The sequence below is a fragment of the Entelurus aequoreus genome, linkage group LG05 (assembly GCF_033978785.1).
Source record: "Entelurus aequoreus isolate RoL-2023_Sb linkage group LG05, RoL_Eaeq_v1.1, whole genome shotgun sequence".
Lineage (NCBI taxonomy): Eukaryota > Metazoa > Chordata > Actinopteri > Syngnathiformes > Syngnathidae > Entelurus > Entelurus aequoreus.
The window spans coordinates 32,118,147-32,144,358 of NC_084735.1; the positions used below are offsets into that span (position 1 = coordinate 32,118,147).

At 38.3% G+C, this 26,212-nt stretch overlaps 1 protein-coding gene and 1 long non-coding RNA gene across 5 annotated transcripts in view; both read right to left on the minus strand.

The window, feature by feature from the left end:
• Positions 1-580, minus strand: part of LOC133649697 (uncharacterized) — an 89,945-nt gene extending 89,365 nt beyond the window's left edge. For all 3 annotated transcript variants that reach the window (XR_009826122.1, XR_009826120.1, XR_009826121.1), the window contains exon 1: positions 488-580. This is a non-coding gene — a long non-coding RNA (uncharacterized LOC133649697). The remainder of the gene's footprint in view (positions 1-487) is intronic.
• A 1,059-nt stretch (positions 581-1,639) lies between these two features.
• LOC133650497 (ubiquitin-associated and SH3 domain-containing protein B-like) overlaps positions 1,640-26,212 on the minus strand; it is a 55,407-nt gene continuing 30,834 nt past the window's right edge. For both annotated transcript variants that reach the window (XM_062047813.1, XM_062047812.1), the window contains 13 exons: positions 19,538-19,591; positions 16,980-17,166; positions 10,396-10,594; positions 10,112-10,281; positions 9,798-10,006; positions 9,575-9,719; positions 7,064-7,184; positions 6,864-6,986; positions 6,647-6,739; positions 4,751-4,895; positions 4,575-4,681; positions 2,032-2,141; positions 1,640-1,944 (listed from right to left, as the gene is read on the minus strand). In XM_062047813.1, the coding sequence (XP_061903797.1) occupies positions 1,807-1,944; positions 2,032-2,141; positions 4,575-4,681; positions 4,751-4,895; positions 6,647-6,739; positions 6,864-6,986; positions 7,064-7,184; positions 9,575-9,719; positions 9,798-10,006; positions 10,112-10,281; positions 10,396-10,594; positions 16,980-17,166; positions 19,538-19,591 (1,801 nt within the window). In that variant the 3' untranslated portion in view covers positions 1,640-1,806. The remainder of the gene's footprint in view (positions 1,945-2,031; positions 2,142-4,574; positions 4,682-4,750; positions 4,896-6,646; positions 6,740-6,863; positions 6,987-7,063; positions 7,185-9,574; positions 9,720-9,797; positions 10,007-10,111; positions 10,282-10,395; positions 10,595-16,979; positions 17,167-19,537; positions 19,592-26,212) is intronic.

The following is a 26,212-nucleotide window of genomic DNA, read 5'->3' on the forward strand; positions in this document are numbered from 1 at the left end:
TAAAGTGATCCTATCGATGAGCTGTTCACTGGGGAACAGGAGGTAGCGCCATCTAGTGTTCAACCCTCATATAGCTCGTCAATATAATAGTGTGCTTTTTAAAAATATAGTTAACATGTAATTGAACTGATTATTTTATGCAATGTAACGACCGCCACAGTATAGAAAATCAATTGTTTTTTATTATATAATGTTTTACTTACTGTGAATAATATACATCGAAGATTATTACAAAGTTGTATGCACCCTAATACCTGACAATGACGCAACCATACTAACCACCTCGAAAATACTCTTAAATAATCACAAAACACTGTTTTGACCGACAATATTAAGCAAGAAAGCACTTTTTTGACAGGTTGTATAGGCCATAAACCAGCTATCGACGGAAGTCCCGAGCTAGCTAGCATATTTCAAACATTCCCCTTTACATCAAAACATAGTTATCCAACTCATTTAAAGCGAACACTTCTTTACTCAAACTCACCTCTACTGGAAGACAACTTCAAATACCATACAGTATGTGCATTAGTTGGACTAAATGCATGAGATAATTGTACCTTCACCTTTCAATTGGCTGTGTGGATCGATCCAAATATCGATAGGATCGACTTTGGTTGTATTACTGATATTGTTATACGTTTGGAAAAACTCCATAGGAAAAAGTCCTAGGACACAACCAAATGACTAAATAATATAATTATGATACAAATATCAATAAAAAATGAACCAATGGTAGTTTTTGCTTGTTCATGTTTGCACTGCAGTGCTGACGATTTTTTCCTCAATTGTAAAAGGAAATTACTGTATTTTTTAAAAATTATTTTTATAAAATATTTTTCCTGGGGTGGCCTAAAATATGTGTTTTATTCTAAAAAAAGGAAATTTTTTTTTTTTTTTAATTATTATTTTTATAAAATATATTTTCTGGGGTGGCCTAAAATATGTGTTTTATTCTGATTATATGATCTCGAAAAATATAGAGTAGAATGTATTGGTATTGACCGTAAAGAAATAAGCACTTTACAGAGGCGAAAATTAGTCAGAACCGTCATTGTTCGCATACTCTCTGTATTAACGTATAAACCTGAATATAAATAAACAATAAAAATTTAAATAATTCCACACACATACAAATACTTTGTATCGCTTTAATATTAAATGCAGGCTACAGTCAAATGAAATGTGATAAAAGTGGAATAAAAAAATTGAAAAGCATTATGGTTGCAAAGCCGATTAAATGAATGGATGTCATAGACATCTGACTTATTTAGTAGTGGAGGTTATTAAAACTGCATGGCGTCTTTATTGTTTGTGGCCTCATAATAACTGTTGGTGGAACAGAATGGCAAATTATATGACATTTGTTGGAATAAAAACAGGTAGAATAAACAACCCACTTCCGCTATGTCAACAATGATCAGTTCCTCCCTTTCTTTTGTGCTTTTTTTTTTTTTAATAGCCACAAGTCAAATAATAGTTTATGTCATATGGAAAATATTCCTGCAGTACAAGTCTCTGTCATCTGTCACAGTGTATTGGTGGGCAAGAGAACACAAAGTGAGTCTAGCTACGGTTTGCTGTGATCTTCACATTCCTGAGCTGTGCACCTCAATACGTTTAGCCCCCCCAATCCCCCCCCCCCCCCCCCCCCCCCCCATTGACAAGATGCCTTTCCTGGAAGCCAGACATGTTTCGTTTTTTTCTTGTTGTTTTGGCGTCATTGGGTTTGAATTGAAGCAGTGTAGCTAAAAAATAAATATTGATTTTTGCAGTTCCAGAGGGTAAAAGGAAGCGGCGTGTTCTTTAGTCTTGCATTAGCATTTCCCTCCAGTTGAAGCAATGATTTGGTCCATGTGTCAGCGGCAGGATGGGCGGGTCAACCAGCTGCCACACACCTGTCTCGCCCATTTCTTCGCAAGCACAAAATCCCAAGTAGGGAATCTGCACAAAAGACACCACAGCGTGTTATTGCGAGAAGAAGAACAATAAGAAGCTAATAGAGTGTGACGCAAGCAGCATCTGGCTGACCTTCCGCACAACTTGGACAAAGTCCTTGGAGTTTTGTGGGCTGAGTCCTTGTATCTGGCGAGTGCAGGCCTCCAGGGAGGAAGCATGGGCCACAATCAGGACCTTGTTTCCTGTGTCAGAGGTAGAGATCAGAGACGCAAAATGCACAGACCATGCTATATGCTGTATATGGGCCAGTCCACAAAACAAGAACAAGTTTGATTTGTAAATCTCAAATCAAACTTACATCTCTGTCTTTTTTTCCAATCGAAATCTGATAGTACACATGTTGAACTACTCTCAGGCAACTTTATTTAAATGTTGTACATTGCTCCTAAGGCAATATGGCTCATTTGAGTAACAGGACTGAAAGCAACAGGAATTATTTTTTAGCAAAAAAGTTGCTCACATTAAAGGGAGTCCACAAAATAAATTGGAAGGAAAAACAACAACAAACATTAAAAAAAGTCTGTCTTTGAACCCACTTGTGGTTTTATGAATTAGCTATCAATATTGCAAGTGTTCATTGTACCGTTAACCTTAAAAAAAGCAAACTATATCAACAAAAAAAGGTGTTTAAAATACAAACAAACACTGTATTGACGTTTTACTCGTTTTTAACCACAATGATTTTAAAGTAGACACCAGAGGGAAGTAAAAGCACATACTCAGATCTCCTTGTCAAATTACTGTATTGTTTTAATTAATTACTAGTATTAATAGTACTAATAAAATATAATTGAGAGAATCACCACCAAAGGCTTCCTTATTGTCCTCTGTCTGCTCTGCCGACCACAAGTTGCAGACATTCTCCATGTAAGTTTTACACTTGAAAAGTGCTTGTCTATCTTTAAAATGTATTTATGTTCCAACACATTTACCCAGACAAGTTAAGACCATTTCAGAACCTTGAGAGACAAAGAGAGATTATCATCACACTTCAACATCTCTGTCAGGTAAATGCATTGCAAACGAAAAAGGTTTTTAATTGTCTTACCCTGGACAAATAAAGGTTAAATAAATATATAGATAGATTAAATTAGGAAGTGAGGACGCCAATGTGTTGCTAAATATATGCTACATTACCCAGAATGCTGAGGGCTGTAGCGAGAACCAGAAATATGTCTGTGAAATTGTGCCGATTGAGCAATAAAGAGTTGATATATTGTATTGTTCCTCATTTGTCTACACAGGAAACAAAAGTTATGATTAGACAGTTGACACGTGCTTGATTGATAAAAATTATGCTGAGTGGCCAAAATGTACGGGGAGGTTGCGAGTATTGAACAAACTTCTGAGGCAGCTCATAATTCACAGGAATTGGTTGAATTTGCGTAAAATGGCGCAAATGGAACATTGCAAATTCCTGAAGGGACGGAAAAAATAATTTAAGTAACAGGACTGTGCTTGGATTTTGAGATAGCAAACATATATAATGCAAAATACTGTGAATAATGTGACGAGTGACATACCGGTAGCTCACATTTTTTTAAAAGGGGGTAATGATTCGGGATGGGCAGTGTTTACATTTTAACCGATACTAGAACAAAATCTGTAATTGAAAAACATTGGCAGTGTTTTAACAGTGCCTGAATCGATACTCAAAAATTGAAAAACAAACATTTTTGTAAAACAACTGAACAAAACAAAAACATTTTATTCCTTTGGTTTGATATTCAGGTTGAAACTCGTAATTGAAATGCTTTGATTATATAAATCAGGTACTAAAATCCACAACGAATTGTTACAATTATTGGAGCAATATAGAAACCAAGAGAATGTGCAAAAAGCGACTTTTGTAACATTCATACTCCTAATTTCGGGGGTTCGTGAATGCAACCTTGCTTGACTTAACCGTCATCAGTGCATTATGAAAGTGCTGTTGTTTTGGTGGCTACTGGCGAGCCTAGCGCTGTATTGCTAGTGGTGGTATGAGGGCTTCTGTTGGCCTGGTAAGGTCAACAGAAGCCTACATTACTCACAAGTCGTTATTTGCAAAATATCATCACCAAGCTCTTGTTGCAGGTGGTTGAGACTGCATTCATTCAGCACCAAAATTAAGCACTGATAGCTTCTTTATTCCGTTGCTACCGTTTACATTGGGACCTGTGCCATTATGGAACTGGTTTTAGCGCCCATCCGTACTAATACGACTGAGTAACACATGCTAAAGTAAATTGTTCTTTTTTTTGTTTTTAAAGAAAATAAACTTAAAGTGTATTTGGGATAAGAAGTAAAAATAATGGGTAAAAATGACCAAATCTGAAGGATTTAAATGATTATATTTCATTGTCAAATCTATTTTGAGGAAATATTCAAAGGAAACAAATACTATTTTTCAGATCATCGCGCAAAACACTTTGCATGATAAAAAACATATTTTACTTAATTATACATTAATTATACATTTTATTTCTTGGAGAATGGCACAGATTCTATGAAATGACACTCGTATACATAAATATACGTACATACTGAATATAACATGCAACTTGCAACACTTGCATATAAAGAGTGAAAAAGCACTGTGTTTAAGGTGTTCAATTTTAAAAAATAAGTGTTACCCAGGTTTTTGCACTCTGACAGGATTTCCCGTGTCACTTGGAAGCTCCGGCTTATGTACGTGTCATAAGACTCAGAAACCACCAGCTTGTTAATGGAAATATGAGGTCTACGGACAAAGGATTGGAAGAGGGCATTAGTATTTGTATTTCGGTAATTAGCATACTGATGTCCGTACCTGTAGGTTGTGTCCACACCCAGGTTTGCAGCAGCAAGCTCTGTTGGGGGGATCCAGGTGGGTAAACTTGTGCCTGAAACCCATTTGGTCCACTCAAAAAGTCCGGGTTCCACACGGATTTTTGTCTTGCCCTCCTGTTGGAGACCTGAAACAAAAAAACAGTCAGAGCTACCCACAATCTTGTCCCAATTTGTAACAGTATAGTTAGAGTTATGTGAGCAAAATAGGACACAATCACTTTGACTGTACAGTGGGAAAAATGATTGTCAAAAATGTCTCTTTTTTTAATATACTGTCTGAATTATTGTGCGGCCAAACACTGCGCCTATCAAACTAGCCTGTTTGCCCGCTTTTCATTTTATGGAATAAAGTGCCCAAAGAATCCCACATGTTGGTGACTCAGTGTTGTTGAGTTAATCAGTTGAATTAGGACATCATGGGGTGTGCCCTAAATTGGCACGTTTGGTATGTTTAGAATAGCCATATTAGAAGCCTCCAAAAATCAATAATCACCTCAGACAGAGTTTGTGTAAATGAATCAATGTGTAGATCAGCCAAAGTTTACAAACTTGTGCTATTCAAGTTTATTAAACATGTTAATTTGAGACAAGCGACTATTTTATCAGTTATGTTATCTGGGTGGACAGGAGGGCCAAATAATACAATAAACTGATGCAATGTAGTGTATTTCCAACATTGTGTTGTATGTATTTGCACAACTAGTTATGTGGCTATGCGGTACCTGCTGTTGGTTTGAATTGATATACATATTTCTTCCAGAGTGAATCATAATTAGGGATGGGCACCAAATTCAGTACTTAAACAGGCACTGATCGGATTCTGCCAGGTATCAATTCACGTAAAATCAAACTACATATTTTGATACCTTTGTTTTATGTGACGTCACGTTAGGTTGCAGACTCCAGACGGCGAGAACATTTGGCGAGCAAACAGGCACTCAAGCAGCACTCAGAGCAGATTCATTCGGACTGCCTCTAGGTAATCTTACAATTTTCCATGCTAAGAAAGTAAATATGCCGGATAAAAAACACTCTAAAGTACAGTAAGGCTCCACTTTTCAAAATGCGCTAGCTCAATGCTAATTTGCATTGGATTTGCTATAGACATTCTACCGATTAGCATTAGCGATTTTACATGGCAATTTCAACACCTTCTAATTTGGTAATGAAAACTAAACTAAGATACATTTTGCTACCAAACAGCTAGTGTGTAATAAGTACAGTATTTACAGTATAAAACACTTTTAGGGCTCAACAATAGACTAGACTTAGCTTAATTGCAAATACTACTTCTTGACTAGGCAACACTCCGTAGTCTGTAGACACTACTGCCATCCAACATCTTTGATTTGAACCTGCATGCAGAGTATACTACGGCATATAATACAGTACTTGTAAATGAGACTTAGACATGTAAAAAAAAATACAAGATATACAAATTTGACAGCACAGTTATTACTTCACTGTTAAATGTTAAAAAAAAATGATTTTATTATTAAACAAACCAACATTTATTAACACAGAAGTACCAAAAATTGTTACCGTTGAGTATCGATTCCCAGGTATCTGGAATTGGTACCGTATCAATTCAAATGTGAAAACGTATCCAACCCTAATCATAAAACCTTTTGAAAAACATACACATTAAATTTGCATTACCCATGATAGAGTATTAATAAACCGATAGATGTCATAATGTATTAATGTTGTATAGTTATGCATGAGTAGTTGTATACATATTTATCTTATATAAAGATGCATGTCTCTATTCAGTCATTCACATGATGAGATAGTAAGTAAAAAATAAAAACACTCCAACGACAAGCTGAAGATGCTTCACTGTGTTACTGAATGAATAATTAGGCCGGGGTCCTACCCTGCAGAATGTGCTGGGCAGTCTGGACGCAGCGAAGTGAGGGAGAGCAATAAACAAAGTCTAATGTAGTGTGGCTTTCCAACAAGGCTTCACCTGCGATGGAGCAATCACAGTATGATTAAACCTGCAAGAATAAGTCACATCATTGGGAGGATCTCGCTTCAACTGACAATACTGATCTCCCCCTTTATGTGTCTTTTGTCTGAACTATACCAACCTACAAGACGGGCCTGAGTGGAGCCGAACACAGTAATTGGACAATCTTTGTCATAGTCCCGGTGACCCCCACTTCTGGATGGCAGGCTGGACGGCATGTTGAGATTTGAGCGTACGTATCGACCTACACTTGCAAACACAATAATCTTCAGTGTGCTTAATCTTAGCATGTTTAGCATCACGTGTGTCATTTGTGCACACCTTTAGCATCAAAGCACTGAGTCACCCAATGTTTCCCAAACACAACATCCATCCTCTCCCCATGTCGACACACAAACAGTCTCATCCTGGATAGAGACGAATGACCAGCTGCCCGCGTCACCTGAAATAAGGAAGACAAGAGGTCTATCACACCAGAGGTCTTCCACAAGGGGGTCGTACAACATTTGGTTGATTAGACTTTTAACATTTCCCCCATAATCATTCCAAAAAAATTACATGTTTTAAAAATGCACATTAACATTGATCCAACACATTGTAGTGAACAGATAAAAGGAGGCAGAAGACGTCTTTCACATTCAGCAACAAACAGGAGCGCTTGCAAGCAGGGCGCCTCTTTTTTCCACCTGTCTTCCAACAAGAAGGACCAGCCCCTATCACCAAGCTCTGTCAGGTTTCCTGTAATTGGCCCGGGAGCCCATTTTTTGTGAACAAAAAAACACAAGCAGAAGAGAGATAAGCCCCCCCAACCCCCCCATCTATTTAAGATAAAGATTAATATGGAACCTTTAGCACCAGATTTTATATATATATATATATATATATATATATATATATATATATATATATATATATATATATATATATATATATATATATATATATATATAGTGAACAAAATAAAAAAAAAATTCACTTATCTTATTATATTTAGAATTTACCATACCATACCAACTTTATAATTTGCATATTGTTGTAAACCTGATAATGTACTGAATGTGTGGTACTGAATGCTACATACAATTGTTTTAACAAAGTAAAGTGGCTAGTGCACAATAACCAAACAATTGCAAAAACTACTTTTTGCTGCCATTTAAACCATTTGAGTTTTGCCTTCAAAGCCTTCTTGTATCCAGAGACTTACTTTCTGAGTTTGTAATCAATAACAAAAAACACCAACAAATTTGTTTGTAATAAGAACAAGAAAAGACAGTATTGTTTATATACTGATACTGTACTAGGTATCAATAGCATCGACATCTGGATCGTTTAACCCCACTTTACATTGAAGCTTTAGCGGTTAGCTTCTTACACCGTACTGCTCAGTGTCCGTGAGTAGCATGCTTAGCCGTTACATTTCCTTTAGTCCTCCAGTGATGAAACGTAAAATAAACTCAGTTTATATTCCACCATGGTGATGAGGATTAGTACCTTAGAAGTGGCTTCGAATGGTGGATAGACGTGTTCGTTGTAGCTTGCTCTCAAATTTGAGCCAGTTATCTAATGGAATTAATGCAACCCCTACTAAAAAATAAAAAATAATATGGAAAAGTAATTGTGGTAAAAAAACAAGGTAAACATTTATTTTGGGAGTGAACATCATCGCATATGTTTGAGTTGCATAACAAATATTTTATTCAAACACTGAGGACATGTTAGCATCTATAAACATTTGTCCCTTATCATACTTTATCAGATAGACTTTTTTTTTAGTTTGGCTCTTTAAGACTATAAATATGTTTTTATTGTATAAGTTATACTTCTTCATTTTCATCTGGTTTTGATTGATTGATTGAAACTTTTATTAGTAGATTGCACAGTACAGTACATATTCCGTACAATTGACCACTAAATGGTAACACCTGAATAAGTTTTTCAACTTGTTTAAGTCGGGGTCCACGTAAATCAATTCATGGTAATTGAGTTTAGATACACGTTTGTTTTTTTAACTTTTTAAGTTATGTAAAAAAAATATACATAGCAATACTGCTGTGGTAAATGTGCAATTTCAATGTTATGTGCTTTTATGGAAAGTTTATTTAAAATATTTTCCAATAAAAATAGACATTCAGGCTTAAAAGTTTTTTTTTTTTTCAATTACTCGATTAATCGAACAAATTAATCGATAAGATTACTCGATTACTAAAATAATCGATAGCTGCTGCCCTATAGATATTTGATTAAAAAAAACAACACTGCATGCATCCCAGCATTTTATTCATCTATTTTTTTTACCAATTGTCCTTATTGGGGTCACAGGTGCCTATCACAGCTGACTTAGGGCAGGAGGTAGGGTATACCTTGGACAGATCACCAGCCAATCGCAGAGCACATACAGACAATCATTCACATCTCTTATTAATTTAACATGCCTTTTTTTGTGGATGTGTGAGGAAAAAAATCCGTACAACATGCAAACTCCACACACAGAGTCCCCAACAGAGATGAAAACCCACAATCTCCTGCCAAAATGCTGAACACTTGGCCACAGTGCAAAAAAGCATGTTATTAATATTAGTATTAACAATTTACGTATTTGTCAGTACGAAACAGTAAGAAAATATTTTGCACCCCCCCAACTCTCCACCATGACTATAAATAGAATGATTTAGCTATACAACTGTTATAACTATACCTTTGCATAACATTGTAAGCTTATTAACATTAAAGGAACCAACACGCTGGCCTTTCCTCGTCTCCCAATGTATTGGGACAGCTGTGGATTACAATGTCAAGCAATGGCCACATAATCCTACATGGCTTGTACAGTACCTGTATGGGAGGACAGAGGCCAGTGAGGCTGGGAGGATCCACCAGACTGTCAAGCAGACTATCAGTGTGTTGCCCATCAAATAGTAATCCACTAACGGTGCCGCCGGAGTTAGACGCAGCAGTACAGTTGAGAACAGAATGAGATCTTAAGATGGAACACAAGATGCTTTGTTTATTACAATTCAAAAATGAGTACTTTATGAAACATTCTTCTCCTTCTCACCCATGGACAACCCAAGTGTCCGATTCATCAGCGCGACTGACATAGTTTTCAGGCAGCAGGCCGGACAGCCCCGTGTTCAGCGAAGTGCCGTACACCCAGCCCTCACTGGCACTGCTTTGCTCCATTGGAGCCATGAAGATGAAGTCTCCAGGCACCAGCTCGAGCTCGTCGTCATTTTGAGGCACGTAGGGGTACATGACTTGCAGTGTCTAGCAGAGACAATTATAGAAAAAGTGGAAGTAATTGTTTTGAATGTTAAGAAAAAAGGGGTGTCAACTCAGGTAAAATTCAGTCTAGAGAGGAAGCAGCCCTACTTCGTGATTAGCAAAGCGTATATCCCTAGAGAAGAGCACGGCCAGCCAGTCGCAGCCTGTCGACACGTCCACACTCTTGGCCAACTTCTCCAAGATTGGAAGATGGCTGGCTTGGAAGTGGTAGGCCAACGTGACATGCAGCTGTTTCTTGTGAGGCTCAACATGCACATCTGTTGATAAAGTGTGCACTCCAATGACAAATTGTTTTGGCAATTGACTTTTAAAATGTATAAATAACGTTGGCATGGTATGGTAATTGTGATGCGGACTTAAATAATAAGAACCTGCTTTAGTTTCCGCTTCGGTGGCAAAATCCGCCGCAAAACTCTTCAGCACCTCTGCAACCTGCTCATCCACGAAGAGGCCGATAAATGTGGAGGATGTGTACAACTCCAGGGGCAGGGGCATGGGGACACGGCCTTTCCACTTGGTCACGGTGGACAGGAGGGCGTCGGACAGGGCCTCCACCTTCCCATCAGCACACTATGAAGTCAATAAAACAGTGGAGACATCAACTTAAATGGTAAGAAAACAGCAAAATCAAAGATTTAAAATGTATTTCTTGAACAAAGAATTCCACGACATCAAACAAGTTGTTACAATGTTGTGGCTAACTAATGTACAAGATATATCAGTCCGCAGGGTTCTCCAACCCGCCGCTCGTCCATGCCTTTCAGAATAGCTTGGCAGAGGGATCTAAAAATGTGACACGCAACTTGGCACGGCTAACACATCTGCTATACGGTGGCCGAACGATCAAATATTTTAAATGGCTCTTCTACATGAACAATGGGTACTTATTCACACAATAGTATAAAATAGTAACTGGGATTCGGTTCTCAAAGTTCACTTATCGCCAAGGATGGGTGATATGGCCTAATATCTATATCGCGATATATATTGCAGCCTCTTGCTATAACGATTCGTATCATGACATATTATTTGACATATAAATGATAGAACATTTTTAAAACAGATTACAAAGGCTTCTGATGTGGCTGCTGGTCTATGCAGTAATAGTGTGTATTTTTCCAGTTGTATTATTGTATTCCAAATATTAATGTACTGGTAATATCTGGTTACTATCTGTTGTAATATGGTTATATCTACACTTATGCTACAATGTAATAAGCACTTAATCTTCTGTTGTTTGGACACTTTACATTAGTTTTGGGCAATACTACAAATGTGGGTATCAATTCAATACCAAATAGTTACAGGAGCAGTATTGGTCACACCAACGCAGGCACTTAACATTTTCAAGATCATTGAATCATTGCATTTTTTTTAAATCACAATTTTTAGCAGACAAAAACAATGTGTAACAATATCAGTTAATTCCTGAAATAAACTCTGATTTAAATCCTCTGGGTTTTGCCCTTAAAGTCCTCCTGTGTCCTTAGACTTATTTCCTGAGTTTGTAAACAATAACAAAAACGACAAAATATATATTGAACCACAGTGGAAATGATCTGACACCTGATATGTTCTAATCATTACTGTCTATATATTATTGATCCGCCTACCGCTGCTTATTTTCAAGAGCTCTAGCCTAGCGGTTACCGGTTAACATATCCACCTAAGGTGTGTAGTGTGGCATGTTTAGCTATTCATTGTCATTCAGTGATGATACTTGTAAGAAATGTATTTTGTTTGCCGCCCTGTAGGTGAGGATTAGTGATTTAGAAGTAACTTCACACCAGTGATGTGCAGTGAGGTTCATGGCTGGTGAGGCACTGACTTCATCACAGTCAGATTTACAAACATATAAACCCTAAAGAGTATCTTATTCATCATTTGATTGGCAGCAGTTAACAGATTATGTTTAAAAGCTCATACCAGCATTCTTCCCTGCTTGGCACTCAGCATCAAGGGTTGGAATTGGGGGTTAAATCACCAAAAATGATTCCCGGGCGCGGTGCCACTGCTGCCCACTGCTCCCCTCACCACCCAGGGGGTGAACAAGGGGATGGGTCAAATGCAGAGGACAAATTTCACCACACCTAGTGTGTGTGTGACAATCATTGGTACTTTAACTTAACTTTACACATACAAACTGTAGCACACAAAAAAGCATATTTAATAAAAAAAAACGTTAATATGGTCTTACCTTTACTTATAAATGAAGTCCATGCCCCGCTGTTGTGCTGGATTAATGCACTCCCGTCGTAGAATGCACCCCCTGACGGGAGTGTTATATCAACTAAAGCCCACACTTAAACTTTCCACGTGCAAGATTGAATCTATTTAAAAAAGTTATTTAATAAAAAGCCAAAAAGTGCAAAAACAATAATGTTCGTGTTGGAGGAGTTGTAAATGAATGAAATATGAAATCTGTGCTGCAGTCTGCAGGTGTACCTGATGTTGTGGCCCTGCGGTCATTCACAACTCCTCCAACATGAACATTATTGTTTTTGCACTTTTTGGCTTCTTATTAAATAACTTTTTTAATAAGTGTAACCGAGGGTTTATAAATGTCGCATATACTGTATGAAACTACAAAATAATAAATACGGAGGCTCCAGTTTACACGAGGACCACTTTATTTACCTTCTTTCAAAAACCTCCGCTCCACTCCAACGTGTCATCACTTCCGCTCTTAGCGCCTTCAAAATAAGAGCGCAAGGCATATACTGTATAACAGCGTGTAACAGGAATTAACATCACAAAGAGGAAAGCCCATAAAAATAGGTTACAATAGATTCAATCTTGCACGTGGAAAGTTTAAGTGTGGGCTTTAGTTGATATAACATGCACCCCCCCCCCCCCCCCGTTTTCTACGGCGGAGGTGCACCGGCACAAGGAGGCGGGATTACTGTGAGGCGAGCCTCAGCCAGTGAGTCTTCGCAGCAGTTTTATGATCGCTCAGCACAAGAAATACGTTACACACATACAGTTGTTGACAAAATACACTGTACATTATATACCTCAGCTAACTAAACTATGGAAATGTATAATATAATTCATATAGCAATACGGTCTCACTGCACAGCAGGCCAGCAGTTAGCCGAGTCCGCAATCCATGTTGAGGCACAACGCAGTGACGTGCCTCAACTGGCTGATGATCACCGCAACGTCTCTTCTCAGTATTTGAACGGCAAATGTGAAAATTCAGCGATTTTGAATAAAAATAATCTAAAACTGGTGAAGTTAAATGGAAAATAACTTTATAGTATAATCACTGGATACATATAACAATTTAATAAATTTTTTTTCTTTTTACATTTTTTTTTCTTTCCATGATGGTAGGTGAGGCCCCGCCTCACCTGCCTCTAGTGACTGCATGTCACTGCTTCACACTGTGGAGGGACCATAGCCACTAGTTAGCTCTGCAGTGCATTGACGACACGTTTGTTTGCTTGTCAATGTCAAATTTGCAAAACTTAACGAGAGTGTTTCATCAAAATGTATTATCACGATATGGACGATAGTATTTTAAAACTATTGTCGGCCAAACGTATATTACCGTAATTTCCGCACTATAAGGCGCACCGGGTTATAAGGCGTACCTTCAATGAATGGCCTATTTTAAAACTTTGTTCATATATAAGGCGCACCGCATGATAAGGCGCACCGCATTATAAGGCGCACAGAATAGACGCTACAGTAGAGGCTGGGGTTGCGAGACCTGTTGTGGCTCAATATAATATAATATACAAGGTGCAAAGGATTATAAGGCGCACTGTCAGCTTTTGAGAAAATTGGGGGTTTTTAGGTGCGCCTTACAGTGCGGAAAATACGGTATTTATTATGTATATCGTTTATATTTCCCACCATACTTATTGGCGTTCAAAATGTCATTTGTTAGTGAATGTCCCGTTACAAACATTGAACTCAAAGCAATTTATTAAATACATAAACCAAAGTGATTGCATATGAAGCTGAAATTCAATCCTTTCAAACAGAATAATTGCAACATTTGACTGCAATAAAGTTATGCTTGTACAAACCTCGTTTCCATATGAGTTGGGAAATTGTGTTAGATGTAAATATAAACGTAATACAATAATTTGCAAATCATTTTCAACCCGTATTCAGTTGAATATGCTACAAAGACAACATATTTGATGTTCAAACTGATAAACTTTTTTTTTTTGCAAATAATCATTAACATTAGAATTTGATGCCAGCAACACGTGACAAAGAAGTTGGGAAAGGTGGCAATAAATACTGATAAAGTTGAGGAATGCTCATCAAAGACTTATTTGGAACATCCCACAGGTGAACAGGCAAATTGGGAACTGGTGGGTGCCATGATTGGGTATAAAAGTAGATTCCATGAAATGCTCAGTCATTCACAAACAAGGATGGGGCGAGGGTCACCACTTTGTCAACAAATGCGTGAGCAAATTGTTGAACAGTTTAAGAAAAACCTTTCTCAACCAGCTATTGCAAGGAATTTAGGGATTTCACCATCTACGGTCTGTAATATCATCAAAGGGTTCAAAGGATCTGGAGAAATCACTGCACGTAAGCAGCTAAGCCCGTGACCTTCGATCCCTCAGGCTGTACTGCATCAACAAGCGACATCAGTGTGTAAAGGATATCACCACATGGGCTCAGGAACACTTCAGAAACCCACTGTCAGTAACTACAGTTGGTCGCTACATCTGTAAGTGCAAGTTAAAACTCTCCTATGCAAGGCGAAAACCGTTTATCAACAACACCCAGAAACGCTGTCGGCTTCGCTGGGTCTGAGCTCATCTAAGATGGACTGATACAAAGTGGAAAAGTGTTCTGTGGTCTGACGAGTCCACATTTCAAATTGTTTTTGGAAAATGTGGGCGTCGTGTCCTCCGGACCAAAGAGGAAAAGAACTATCCGGATTGTTATAGGCGCAAATTTGAAAAGCCAGCATCTGTGATGGTATGGGGGTGCATTAGTGCCCAAGACATGGGTAACTTACACATCTGTGAAGGCGCCATTAATGCTGAAAGGTACATACAGGTTTTGGAGCAACATATGTTGCCATCCACGCAACATTACCATGGACGCCCCTGCTTATTTCAGCAAGACAATGCCAAGCCACGTGTCACATCAACGTGGCTTCATAGTAAAAGAGTGCATTGAAAATGTGTGGCGCATTATGAAGCCTAAAACACCACAACGGAGACCCCCGGACTGTTGAACAACTTAAGCTGTACATCAAGCAAGAATGGGAAATAATTCCACCTGAGAAGCTTAAAAAATGTGTCTCCTCAGTTCCCAAACGTTTACTGAGTGTTGTTAAAAGGAAAGACCATGTAACACAGTGGTGAACATGCCCTTTCCCAACTACTTTGGCACGTGTTGCAGCCATGAAATTCTAAGTTAATTATTATTTGCAAAAAAAAATAAAGTTTATGAGTTTGAACATCAAATATCTTGTCTTTGTAGTGCATTCAATTGAATATGGGTTGAAAAGGATTTGCAAATCATTGTATTTGTTTATATTTACATCTAACACAATTTCCCAACTAATATGGAAACAGGGTTTGTATATTACGTATCTATTTATCAGTGGTCGAGTGCCATTTTATCAAAATATGAGCATGTAAAAAAAAATAAAAATTTAACCAGAATTATTGGCACATGTTCTGAAATGTTTAGCTAATGAAATGACCATCTGTGTGTGTGTGCTTATTAATCTCTATGAGTGTGCTGCATTATGCTATTTTAAGTCGATAGTGAGTAAACAAACAAAAAAAAGATAAAACACTTTCTCTATGCTGAACACTGCTGGTGTTGAACATGTCACTGAGTTGGGATAAATAATGAATATACCAAGTTTTGCAGCTTGGTAACACCAATAATGTAACTTCCTTTATACTGAAGGTAGGTAAGTGAGTTGGGTATCAAATTAAATATATTTTGATGCTTTAATTGATAAGCAGAATAAAGGCTTGATATTAGACCTCTTAAAAAGGTTGTATCATACCTAGATATATACTGTATACAGTATGTACTGCATGTATAATAAGCTGTGATAACCATACCAATAAGAGGCAGAAAACTTCATAAGTTCATGATGTATGTGAGACAGTTTGGTTTGACAAATGTAAACAAGTGTTTGTCTGATCTGCAGTGCATGAGTCGGTAAAATATGTAATACTGAGCATCATTTTACGGCATGCATGTTTTTACTTCATCAAATGAGATACACCAGAAAGAAATGTACACTGAAATACATGATGGGGATGAAAAAAATCTTTTTTTTAAGTTTTAATACAAAATATGAGTCGTGGATAGCAACTTTTTTTTTTCATGTTCTGACAAAACAAGCTTATTTAGTTTGTTCGGTTTTAGATAAGCTACACAAATAAATGTTACAAAAATGATTAAATGAGAAAGTAAAAAGGTTGGCAACCCCTGCGTTACAGCATATCCCTCAATAGTCATTTGGATGCTTAATTATTTGGTGTGTGGCAACAGCATAACATCAATATTGTGTCATTACTTCTCAGTCCCTGACCTAAATAATACAGCATAAACCTAAATATAAAGTGTTTCTAAAAATTAAGAAATTATACGGGTACAGATTTATACAACAAAGTAAGTCAGAGCTTTTCTTCCTGTCACTCACACAAACAAGTGACCTTGGGAAACATGGCTGCGAATCTGCGACACATGTGGAAAAAGTGTCTCACAGGTTGAGAATGTTTGCAAACAACAGAGGAGGAGTTATGACGCTAATTTAAAATATAACGGTGATCAATTAAGCAGTCATCAAACAACTGTTGAGCAGCTAAGTAAGTAGTTATTTTACTGGAAAAACAGTTATCAAACAAAGTTTGATTTAAAACAATGTCTCCATAAACAGGCCTCAAAAAAATATATACTGTATGGTGATAAGAAAAGTAGCGTAGAAAGATGAGCGATTGCAACTGACCATGAAGAACTGGCAGAGAGTGATGTGGGGGAAGATGTTGTGTGCCTTGTTTTTGCCGCAGGAGACACGAGACTGCTGCCAGAAGTGAGAGAGCTGCTGCAGTAGTTGCCCACTGGGTCGCAGATACAGCACATACTCTCTGGGCAGAGGGTCATCCAGGAAGGGGTCGTCCACGTGCGAAAAGAGCCTGCAGCAACACACACACAATCACACATGAGTTCAACATTTGCTACTAAAGGGAGTGTCCAACAGAGGGCAGAACTACAATGCCAGCACAGTGACACATTAGCCCTCTAAGGGTATCCTATGTTTATCATTACACACCACTATTGCATTAGTAACTGATGAAAGGGTCTTCACGTTTATGTCCATCCATCCATCTTCTACCGTTTGTCCCTTTCGGTGTCGCGAGGGGGCTGGAGCCAATCCTAGCTGCACTCGGGCGGAAGGCCGAGTACACCCTGGACAAGTCACCACCTCATCGCAGGGCCAACACAAATAGACAACATTCACACTCACACACTAGGGCCAATTTAGTGTTGCCAATCAGCCTATCCCCAGGTGCATGTCTTTGGAGGTGGGAGGAAGACGGAGTACCCATTGGGGAGAACATGCAAACTCCAGTCCACACAGAAAGACCCGGAGCCAGGGACTCCAACCAAGGACCTTCTCACTGTGAGGCACAAGCGCTAAAAACTGTGCCACTGTGCTGCCCTCAAGTCAATGTGTATGTACAAATAAAGATGGGAATCTGTGGCTACCTCCCGATTTGATTACGATTACGATTCAGTAGCTACGATTCGATTAAAAATCGATTATTGATGCATCTTTACTTTATGTATATTGATGCAGTAATATATTCATTTTTGTTTCACTAAAAAAGCATTTATCACTTGCAACATAAAAACATAATTTGGAATAAAATACAGTTAAATGAATTCCCACATTTATTAAATGAATGGAAATGTGTGCAAAACTGGACCATAAGTGCCAGATAGTAAAGGATTTGGTTGGATCTCTCGGTCAGATGGCTCGCTGCACTCAGCCAAATTTTAAAGGCCTACTGAAACCCACTACTACCGACCACGCAGTCTGATAGTTTATATATCAATGATGAAATCTTAACATTGCAACACATGCCAATACGGCCTGGTTAACTTATAAAGTGCAATTTTAAATTTCCCGGGAAATATCCGGCTGAAAACGTCTCGGTATGATGACGTTTGCACGTGACGTCACGGATTGAACGGAAATATTGGGACACCATTGTGTCCCAATACAAACAGCGTCTGTTTTCATCGAAAAATTCCACAGTATTCTGGACATCTGTGTTGGTGAATCTTTTGCAATTTGTTTAATGAACAATGCAGACTGTAAAGAAGAAAGCTGTAGGTGGGATCGGTGTATTAGCGGCTGGCTACAGCAACACAACCAGGAGGATTTTGAGTCAGATAGCAGACGTGCTATCCGACGCTAGCCGCCGACCGCACCGATGATCGGGTAAAGTCCTTCGTCGCGCCGTCGATCGCTGGAACGCAGGTGAGCACGGGTCGTGATGAGCAGATGAGGGCTGGCGTAGGTGGAGAGCTAATGTTTTTAGCATAGCTCTGTCAAGGTACCGTAGCTAAGTTAGCTTCAATGGCGTCGTTAGCAACAGCATTGCTAGGCTTCGCCAGGCTGGACAGCATTAACCGTGTGGTTACAGGTCCAGGGTTTGGTTCGGTGTCTCCTGATAGTAGAAGTAATAGTAGTATTGTTGATCTTCTGTCTATCCTTCCAGTCAGGGGCATGTTTCTTCTGTTTCTATCCGCAGTTAAGCACGATGCTATCACGTTAGCTCCGAAGCTAAAGTGCTTCACCGATGTATTGTCGTGGAGATAAAAGTCACTGTGAATGTCCATTTTGCGTTCTCGACTCTCATTTTCAGGAGGATATAGTATCCGAGGTGGTTTACAATACAAATCCGTGATCCACAATAGAAAAAGGAGAAAGTGTGGAATCCAATGAGCACTTGTACCTAAGTTACGGTCAGAGCGAAAGATACACCCTGGCGTCCTGCACTGCACTCTAATCCTTCACTCTCACTTTCCTCATCCACAAATCTTTCATCCTCGCTCAAATTAATGGGGTAATCGTCGCTTTCTCGGTCCGCATCGCTTTCGCTGCTGGTGTAAACAATGTGCAGATGTGAGGAGCTCTTTAACCTGTGACGTCACGCTACTTCCGGTACAGGCAAGGCTTTTTTATCAGCGACCAAAAGTTGCGAACTTTATCGTCGATGTTCTCTACTAAATCCTTTCAGCAAAAATATGGTAATATCGCGAAATGATCAAGTATGACACATAGAATGGACCTGCTATCCCCGTTTAAATAAGAAAATTTCATTTCAGTAGGCCTTTAAAACTGTCTGCATTACTTTATTTGCAAAAAATACATAGATTATCGACATTTACTAATCGATTTGATAATCTTCCATGTCCGAATTGCGATACACCTACAAATGTATTATTTCCCCCACCTCTAAGTACGTGTGCGTGTGTGTGTGTGTGTATTCTCACCAGTCACAAGCTGCTTGGACATTTTTCCCTCCTGTTGAAACCAAAGCTTTCAATCTGTGTCGAGACAAAGATCAAGAGAAAACAATCAATAGTTTCTCTTCCGGCCCATGTTTATTTGGAGGCAATTGCTTTGCACCATGTGACAGTGAAAAGAGAGCACACATCCTAAGAGAGCAGTAAAATGACAAGAGACACTCAATTATTCATAGCAGGAGCTCATGAAACCGTACTTAAAGTGAAAGTACAAATCATTGACTTGGAATGTATGGAGAAAACCATTTTTGGTTAGGTGAAAACTGTATGTTGAACATACTTTAAGGATTCTGTCCAATACATGCGGAAATGTGATAAAGATTTCATTATTTAGCTTTACATTTTTGAGTTTGTGAATATTGTCCATAATAAAAATGTGAGTCATTGGAACAAAATGACATTACAGTAGTTGTATATATTTCTTATACGGATTTTAGGGTTGCTACAATAAAAAATTTCAGTAAACAATACCGATACCTGAACTGAGAATTTCCATGATTATCGATACTCATTTGATACCACAATAAAAAACTTTAAGAACTAAACCCATGAACTGTTTTTTTAAATTCACTACATTATGGAAGTGTTTCGAAGTGTCAAGTATTTATGACCACTGTGTTTCGACATCTTTTTGCACAAAATTTAAATTGCAGTATCAGCTGCTATACATTCAAAAAAGGACAGCAGTAGCATATAGCCTCAAAGAATATCAAAACAAACAATATTGTGCTTAAAAATATGCTCAAAAATAACAAGAGTCAACTATTTTAAATGTAAAAGAACAGCAGAGCCTATACTGTAGCCTCCCAATATACCAAAACAATGGTGTGCTTATAAATAAGCTCAAACAATATCAGTAAACTTGTTTACATAAAAAAAGAACAGCAGGACATGGAGTTGTCAAATACATAAAACAAACAATATTGTTTTTAAAATTATTTAAATATGGTGGTACATTAGTATGATGTAGGCTAATAAAAGATAAAACATTTATTCCGTCAGTCTACCCCAGGGCAGCTGTGGCTACAAAAGTAGCTTACCACCACCAGGTGTGAATGAATGATGGGTTTTTAACATGTAAAGCGACTTTGGGTACTTAGAAAAGCGCTATATAAATCCCAGTTATTATTATTATTATTATTATTATTATTATTCCACACACTTGTGTTTTTAGTTATTAGTATCAACATTTCAGCCCTTTCTCATTACATAATGCCCTTTTACTCCATTTTTGCATTTCTGCTTGGTTTTGTTTTTTTCTTTTACCGGTATTTTATTTTTCACCATGTTCCATGGGCCCAAAAAAACAGCTGCCTTCAGCAAATGGCCACCAGGACACACCAAGCCTTCCTGGTGAAATAGGTAAACCAGTAAGTCTCAAAGATGTGTTTTCTTAGCACTTGGAGGAGATAAGGGTTGAGTTACACACTTCTAGAGGTTTATCTGCACACTCCATAGGCTTGTGGTGGCAGATTTCCACTCTTTCTAGCGTAGAGAATACTTGTGTATTTGAGTACTGAATAAATGGATGATGAAGACATACCTCTCTTTCACTTTAATATATACCTCTACTCGCTAAATATAACGACAAAGTTATTAAAGTGCATCTCAGATCATTTCTGCTACGTTGAGGTGTGTTGTGAAGCAGAGTTATGCCAGTCCTCTAGTTACGATACAGGGCCCATTATAATTTGTTTATGAGCAAGGGGGAATCACAAGCGCCAAATGCGCATTGGGGACACAGTGCTCACATGCCTAGAATTTTCACGACTTGCGGTGGAAAACGTGTTGTACAGTATTCGGTACAGACGATACTGACAAAAGCAGTCATTGATGGATTTTTTTAAGTGTTGGTATTTATTTGGTATCGAAGTATCGATACTTTTGATGCATATGGTATAAATATGTTCACATTTTCACAAGGTGCAGTACCAATGAATACTGAGGCTATTTACGAAACATTAATCTTCTTTTGTTTCATTTCTTGCTTATTTGGACAGTAAAGTCATACAATTGCCTAAATAAATTCATTAAAAACACATTAAGGGACTGCTTTCGCGCAAGATACTGTTTGTCACGGTTCTGAATAGAAACAGGAGGATTACTATTTTCAATTGGAAATGGAAGTCAATTGAACACACTGGATTATTATGAGCTTGTGGTCAAATGAAAGTGCACATTTTTATTGTGCCACTGAATCATGCACATTCAATAAGCTATTTTCATTTATGGCCCACTGAGAGGGTCCTCCATTCGGCTCCCAACCCTGGGGCAGTGTGGCCTGACCAGTTCCTGTGTGAACAATGGGGGAAGCAGAGACTACAATGTCACCAAGTGATTGGCCCAGATCTACTAAAAAGTGAATGAATTCGTTTTCTACTGCATATCTTCTTCAGGGTCAGGGTGAGCTGGAGCCTATAGGAGGGTTGCATATGACGTCACATCCGTTTTTCTTTTTCGCGGCTTAATTCACACGATGGTCAAGCAGCTTGAGTTTAGCATTAAAACAAGTGAGAGTAGACTTTCATTAGAAAATGCCATATTGTTGTTCTGTTCTTGGGTGTTGCAGTCATTTAAATTCAGCGATAAGAGCTTTCAGAGTCCCGAAAGAAGCGGCCCGTAAATGTAATAAAGTCAGGGAAAAACGAAAGTGCATCGAAGGAAATCTTTTTTTAAATATCACTTTCATCATCTTGTGGAATACAATTGGACCACTTGTGGCTGCAGCCATTTCTTTATAAAACTTTGTTTGAACATTTTATTTGTTTGAGAAACTTTCTGTAATGCAATCAAGTTTATTCTCTACTATATTAATAGTGTTTTAGAGCAGAACTAAACGTAAAGAAATGACAATAGATCGCATTAGTTTTTTGTTCTTTTGTGGTTGCTATGCCTAAATATAACTTCGAAGACCTGGTTGTACAAATAAACTAACGTCATGTTATGTACCAGTAATAAATATTGTGATTGTTGGTCCAATCCACCGTACTTTTTTTGTCGATTTTCATAACAGAAACTAAGCGCTTTACTCGACACGGATGATTACATTATAGCATCTTTGGTGATATTTGTTAGCATCAAGAAAATATCCTTAATAGTATTAATAAACTAGATTAATAAATCTTGTAGGCTAAACATTATATACTGAATCTTGATATCGCTAGCAAACATTGCTGAACAAAAGGAACATATACAGCTAAATAATGAGACAAAATATGAACTTCACAGGATAAAAATAACTGCAAACATGAATTGTAGATGAGACTAAAATGTGTAGCTGCAGCAATCTTTTTCTCATTTGCGTCATGATAATAGGAGCACTGCACTTATGTCAATTATATGTTACTTACCAATGCACTAATAAGTCCAACTTTGTCTTTCACCGATTAATGCTTAATTTGTGGACCCCTCAGATGTAAACATGATGTGCCTCCAATCCATTCTTCTCTAAATACCATAAGTGTCAAACGAAGTGAGGTAGCAGTAACATATTGGTGACAATAAATGGTTTAAATATTTTTTTAAATATATTTCTTAAGAGTGTAAAAATCCACTTAATTCAATTTTAAATATTTTTTCATGATCGCTTTTATATTTACCTCTAAACCTTTCAAAATAAGCCTAAATCGGTACAGATTCAGGTAAATAAACAGTAGCCTAATGGGGCTTAGACCATCGCCTGAAACCCAGAAGTGCCCTGATGTGGTCATGTGATTGCAACCCACCTATAACAGCTGATTTTGGGCAAGAGGCAGTTTAGACTGTCAGGTTAACCTAACAGACACGTTTTTTGGTCTACGGGAGGAAACACAATGGGGGAGAACATGTAAACAAAGACGTCCAAGCCAAGATTCATACCCAAAACCTCTGACCTGTGAGGTAGACATACCCACATTCTACACGAGTGCTGCCGACAACTTGAAGTCTAACATAATACCACAAAAATAATGTTAATCTGGAATATGTCAGTAGATTGCATAGTAGCAACTCAGTTCAATCGAGTTCTATGCCTTGTGAACCACATCTGCTGTTTAATCTTTTAAGTCTTTTCCCCCATGAGTTCAATGCTTTAGTTTTATGTGTTCCACATAGTAAAATCAGCCACAGACCTCCCGTCCTGAATAGCTGCAAACACCAAAAGCTTCTCCTTTGCCCCTAGCAGGAAAAAATGTGCATGTTATTTATAAACTGCATTTCCTGTTCACAGCCAGATGAAGATAAGGGTGGGAGAGAGCTGGCTGTGGAACATCTATGACTTTAACTTAGAAATGATCATTACTAGATACCTTAACTTGCACTTGCATTAGACCACGTCGGGAAGAGCCTTTCCTTTTAATCCCTTTTTAGTTCCCCTAACAACAATTTCCCATATAAATTAAATATTTTGGCTCCCTGCGTATCTTTAATAAAGCCACCTATTCTGAATATGACTGATATAAGACTTTTGGAACCCAGGAGTGTGTAATCATGTGGTTTTGCTACTCACAACAAAAGGTCAATATAGTACTAAAAAAATTTACAGTGAAAAAAATGACTCTATGGTATCCCAAAATGTGTTCACCACTTGCAACTATATGTACCCAAGAACCCCTTCAGGACTCAGCTCTGTAGAGGCAAATTAACATTTCCTGTTCATAAGACGAAAGTGGAACACCATGACTAAAACTGCTCATATAGCTCCAACAGCACCAAGAATTTCCTGCTGTCAAACGCCACAGAAAGAAAGAAAGACACCTTCAGGACGACACAGGCCTGGAACACACTCATAGTCACACAACATCCATTTAAACAAGTTTTTGGGACCACAAAATTATTTTGTGGAATAATAAAAAGTGTTAAGTGGTATACAGCTCCAAAGTTTGTAACTTTAAAGGGGTCATATCATGTTTTATTTATTTATTTTCAAAACACTTCATTTTGGTTTATATAACATGTAATGGTCAAAATGTTGGATAGATTTGGCTGTAAAGACCTATATATTCATGCCAATTTTTGGCTCCCTTCAAAAACAGTTTTGAGAGGCTGAGTTGTTAGATGCAAATGAAGCCCTCATTACCTCGCCCCCTCATGCGAACTAGCCTTTTGTCCACCCAAGCAGCCTTGTTTACTACAATTGTTGTTTGTTTTGTTTTGTCGAGACCATATGGAATATGGACACTGGTGATCGCCACCAGCCATCTATTTTTACTTGACTTTAAAGGCCTACTGAAATAAAACATTTTTATTTAAACGGGGATAGCAGATCCATTCTATGTGTCATACTTGATCATTTCGCGATATTGCCATATTTTTGCTGAAAGGATTTAGTATAGAACAACGACGATAAAGTTCGCAACTTTTGGTCTCTGATAAAAAAAAGCCTTGCCCCTACCGGAAGTAGCGTGACGTAGTCAGTTGTTCACCTCCTCATATTTTCCTATTGTTTTCAACGCAGCTAGAGCGATTTGGACCGAGAAAGCAACGATTACCCCATTAATTTGAGCGAGGATGAAAGATTTGTGGATGAGGAACGTTAGAGTGACGGACTAGAATGCAGTGAAAGACATATCTTTTTTCGCTCTGACCGTAACTTAGGTACAAGCTGGCTCATTGGATTCCACACTCTCTTCTTTTTCTATTGTGGATCACGGATTTGTATTTTAAACGACCTCGGATACTATATCCTCTTGAAAATGAGAGTCGAGAACGCGAAATGGACATTCACAGTAATTTTTATCTCCACGACAATACATCGGCGACGCTCTTTAGCTACTGAGCTAAAGTGATAGCATCTGGCTCAAATGCAGATAGAAACTAAATACATAAATCCCTGACTGGAAGGATAGACAGAGGATCAACAATACTATTAAACCATAGACATGTAACTACACGGTTAATAATTCTCAGCCTGGCAAAGCTTAATAATGTTGTTGCTAACGACGCTGAAGCTAACTTAGCAACTTAGCAACTGGACCTCACAGAGCTATGATAAAAACATTAGCGCTCCACCTACGCCAGCCAGCCCTCATCTGCTCATCAACACCCGCGCTCACCTGCGTTCCAGCGATCGACGGCGCGACGAAGGACTTCACCCGATCACAGATGCGGTTGGCGGCTAGCATCAGCTAGCGCGTCTGCTATCCAAGTAAGTCCTCCTTGTTGTGTTGCTACAGCCAGCCGCTAATACACCGATCCCACCTACAACTTTCTTCTTTGCAATCTCCATTGTTCATTAAACAAATTGCAAAAGATTCACCAACACAGATGTCCAGAACACTGTGGAATTATGAAATGAAAACAGAGCTTTTTGTATTAGCCTCAATGGGGGAGCCATACCTCTGTTCTACTGGCTACGTCACACGCATACGTCATATCCAAAGGAGTTTTCAACCGGAAGTTTAGCGGGAAATTTAAAATTGCACTTTATAAATTAACCCGGCCGTATTGGCATGTGTTGCAATGTTAAGATTTCATCATTGATATATAAACTATCAGACTGCGTGGTCGGTAGTAGTGGGTTTCAGTAGGCCTTTAACTACAACACAACATCCCGGATGATAAAGCAAGCCCATGAGGCCCACCGTGGTTTGTTGTCGGCCGAAGGAGGAGACGACGCAGCGGACACAAAGTAAGGAAGCCAGGTCGGAAATTTCTGGTACGAAA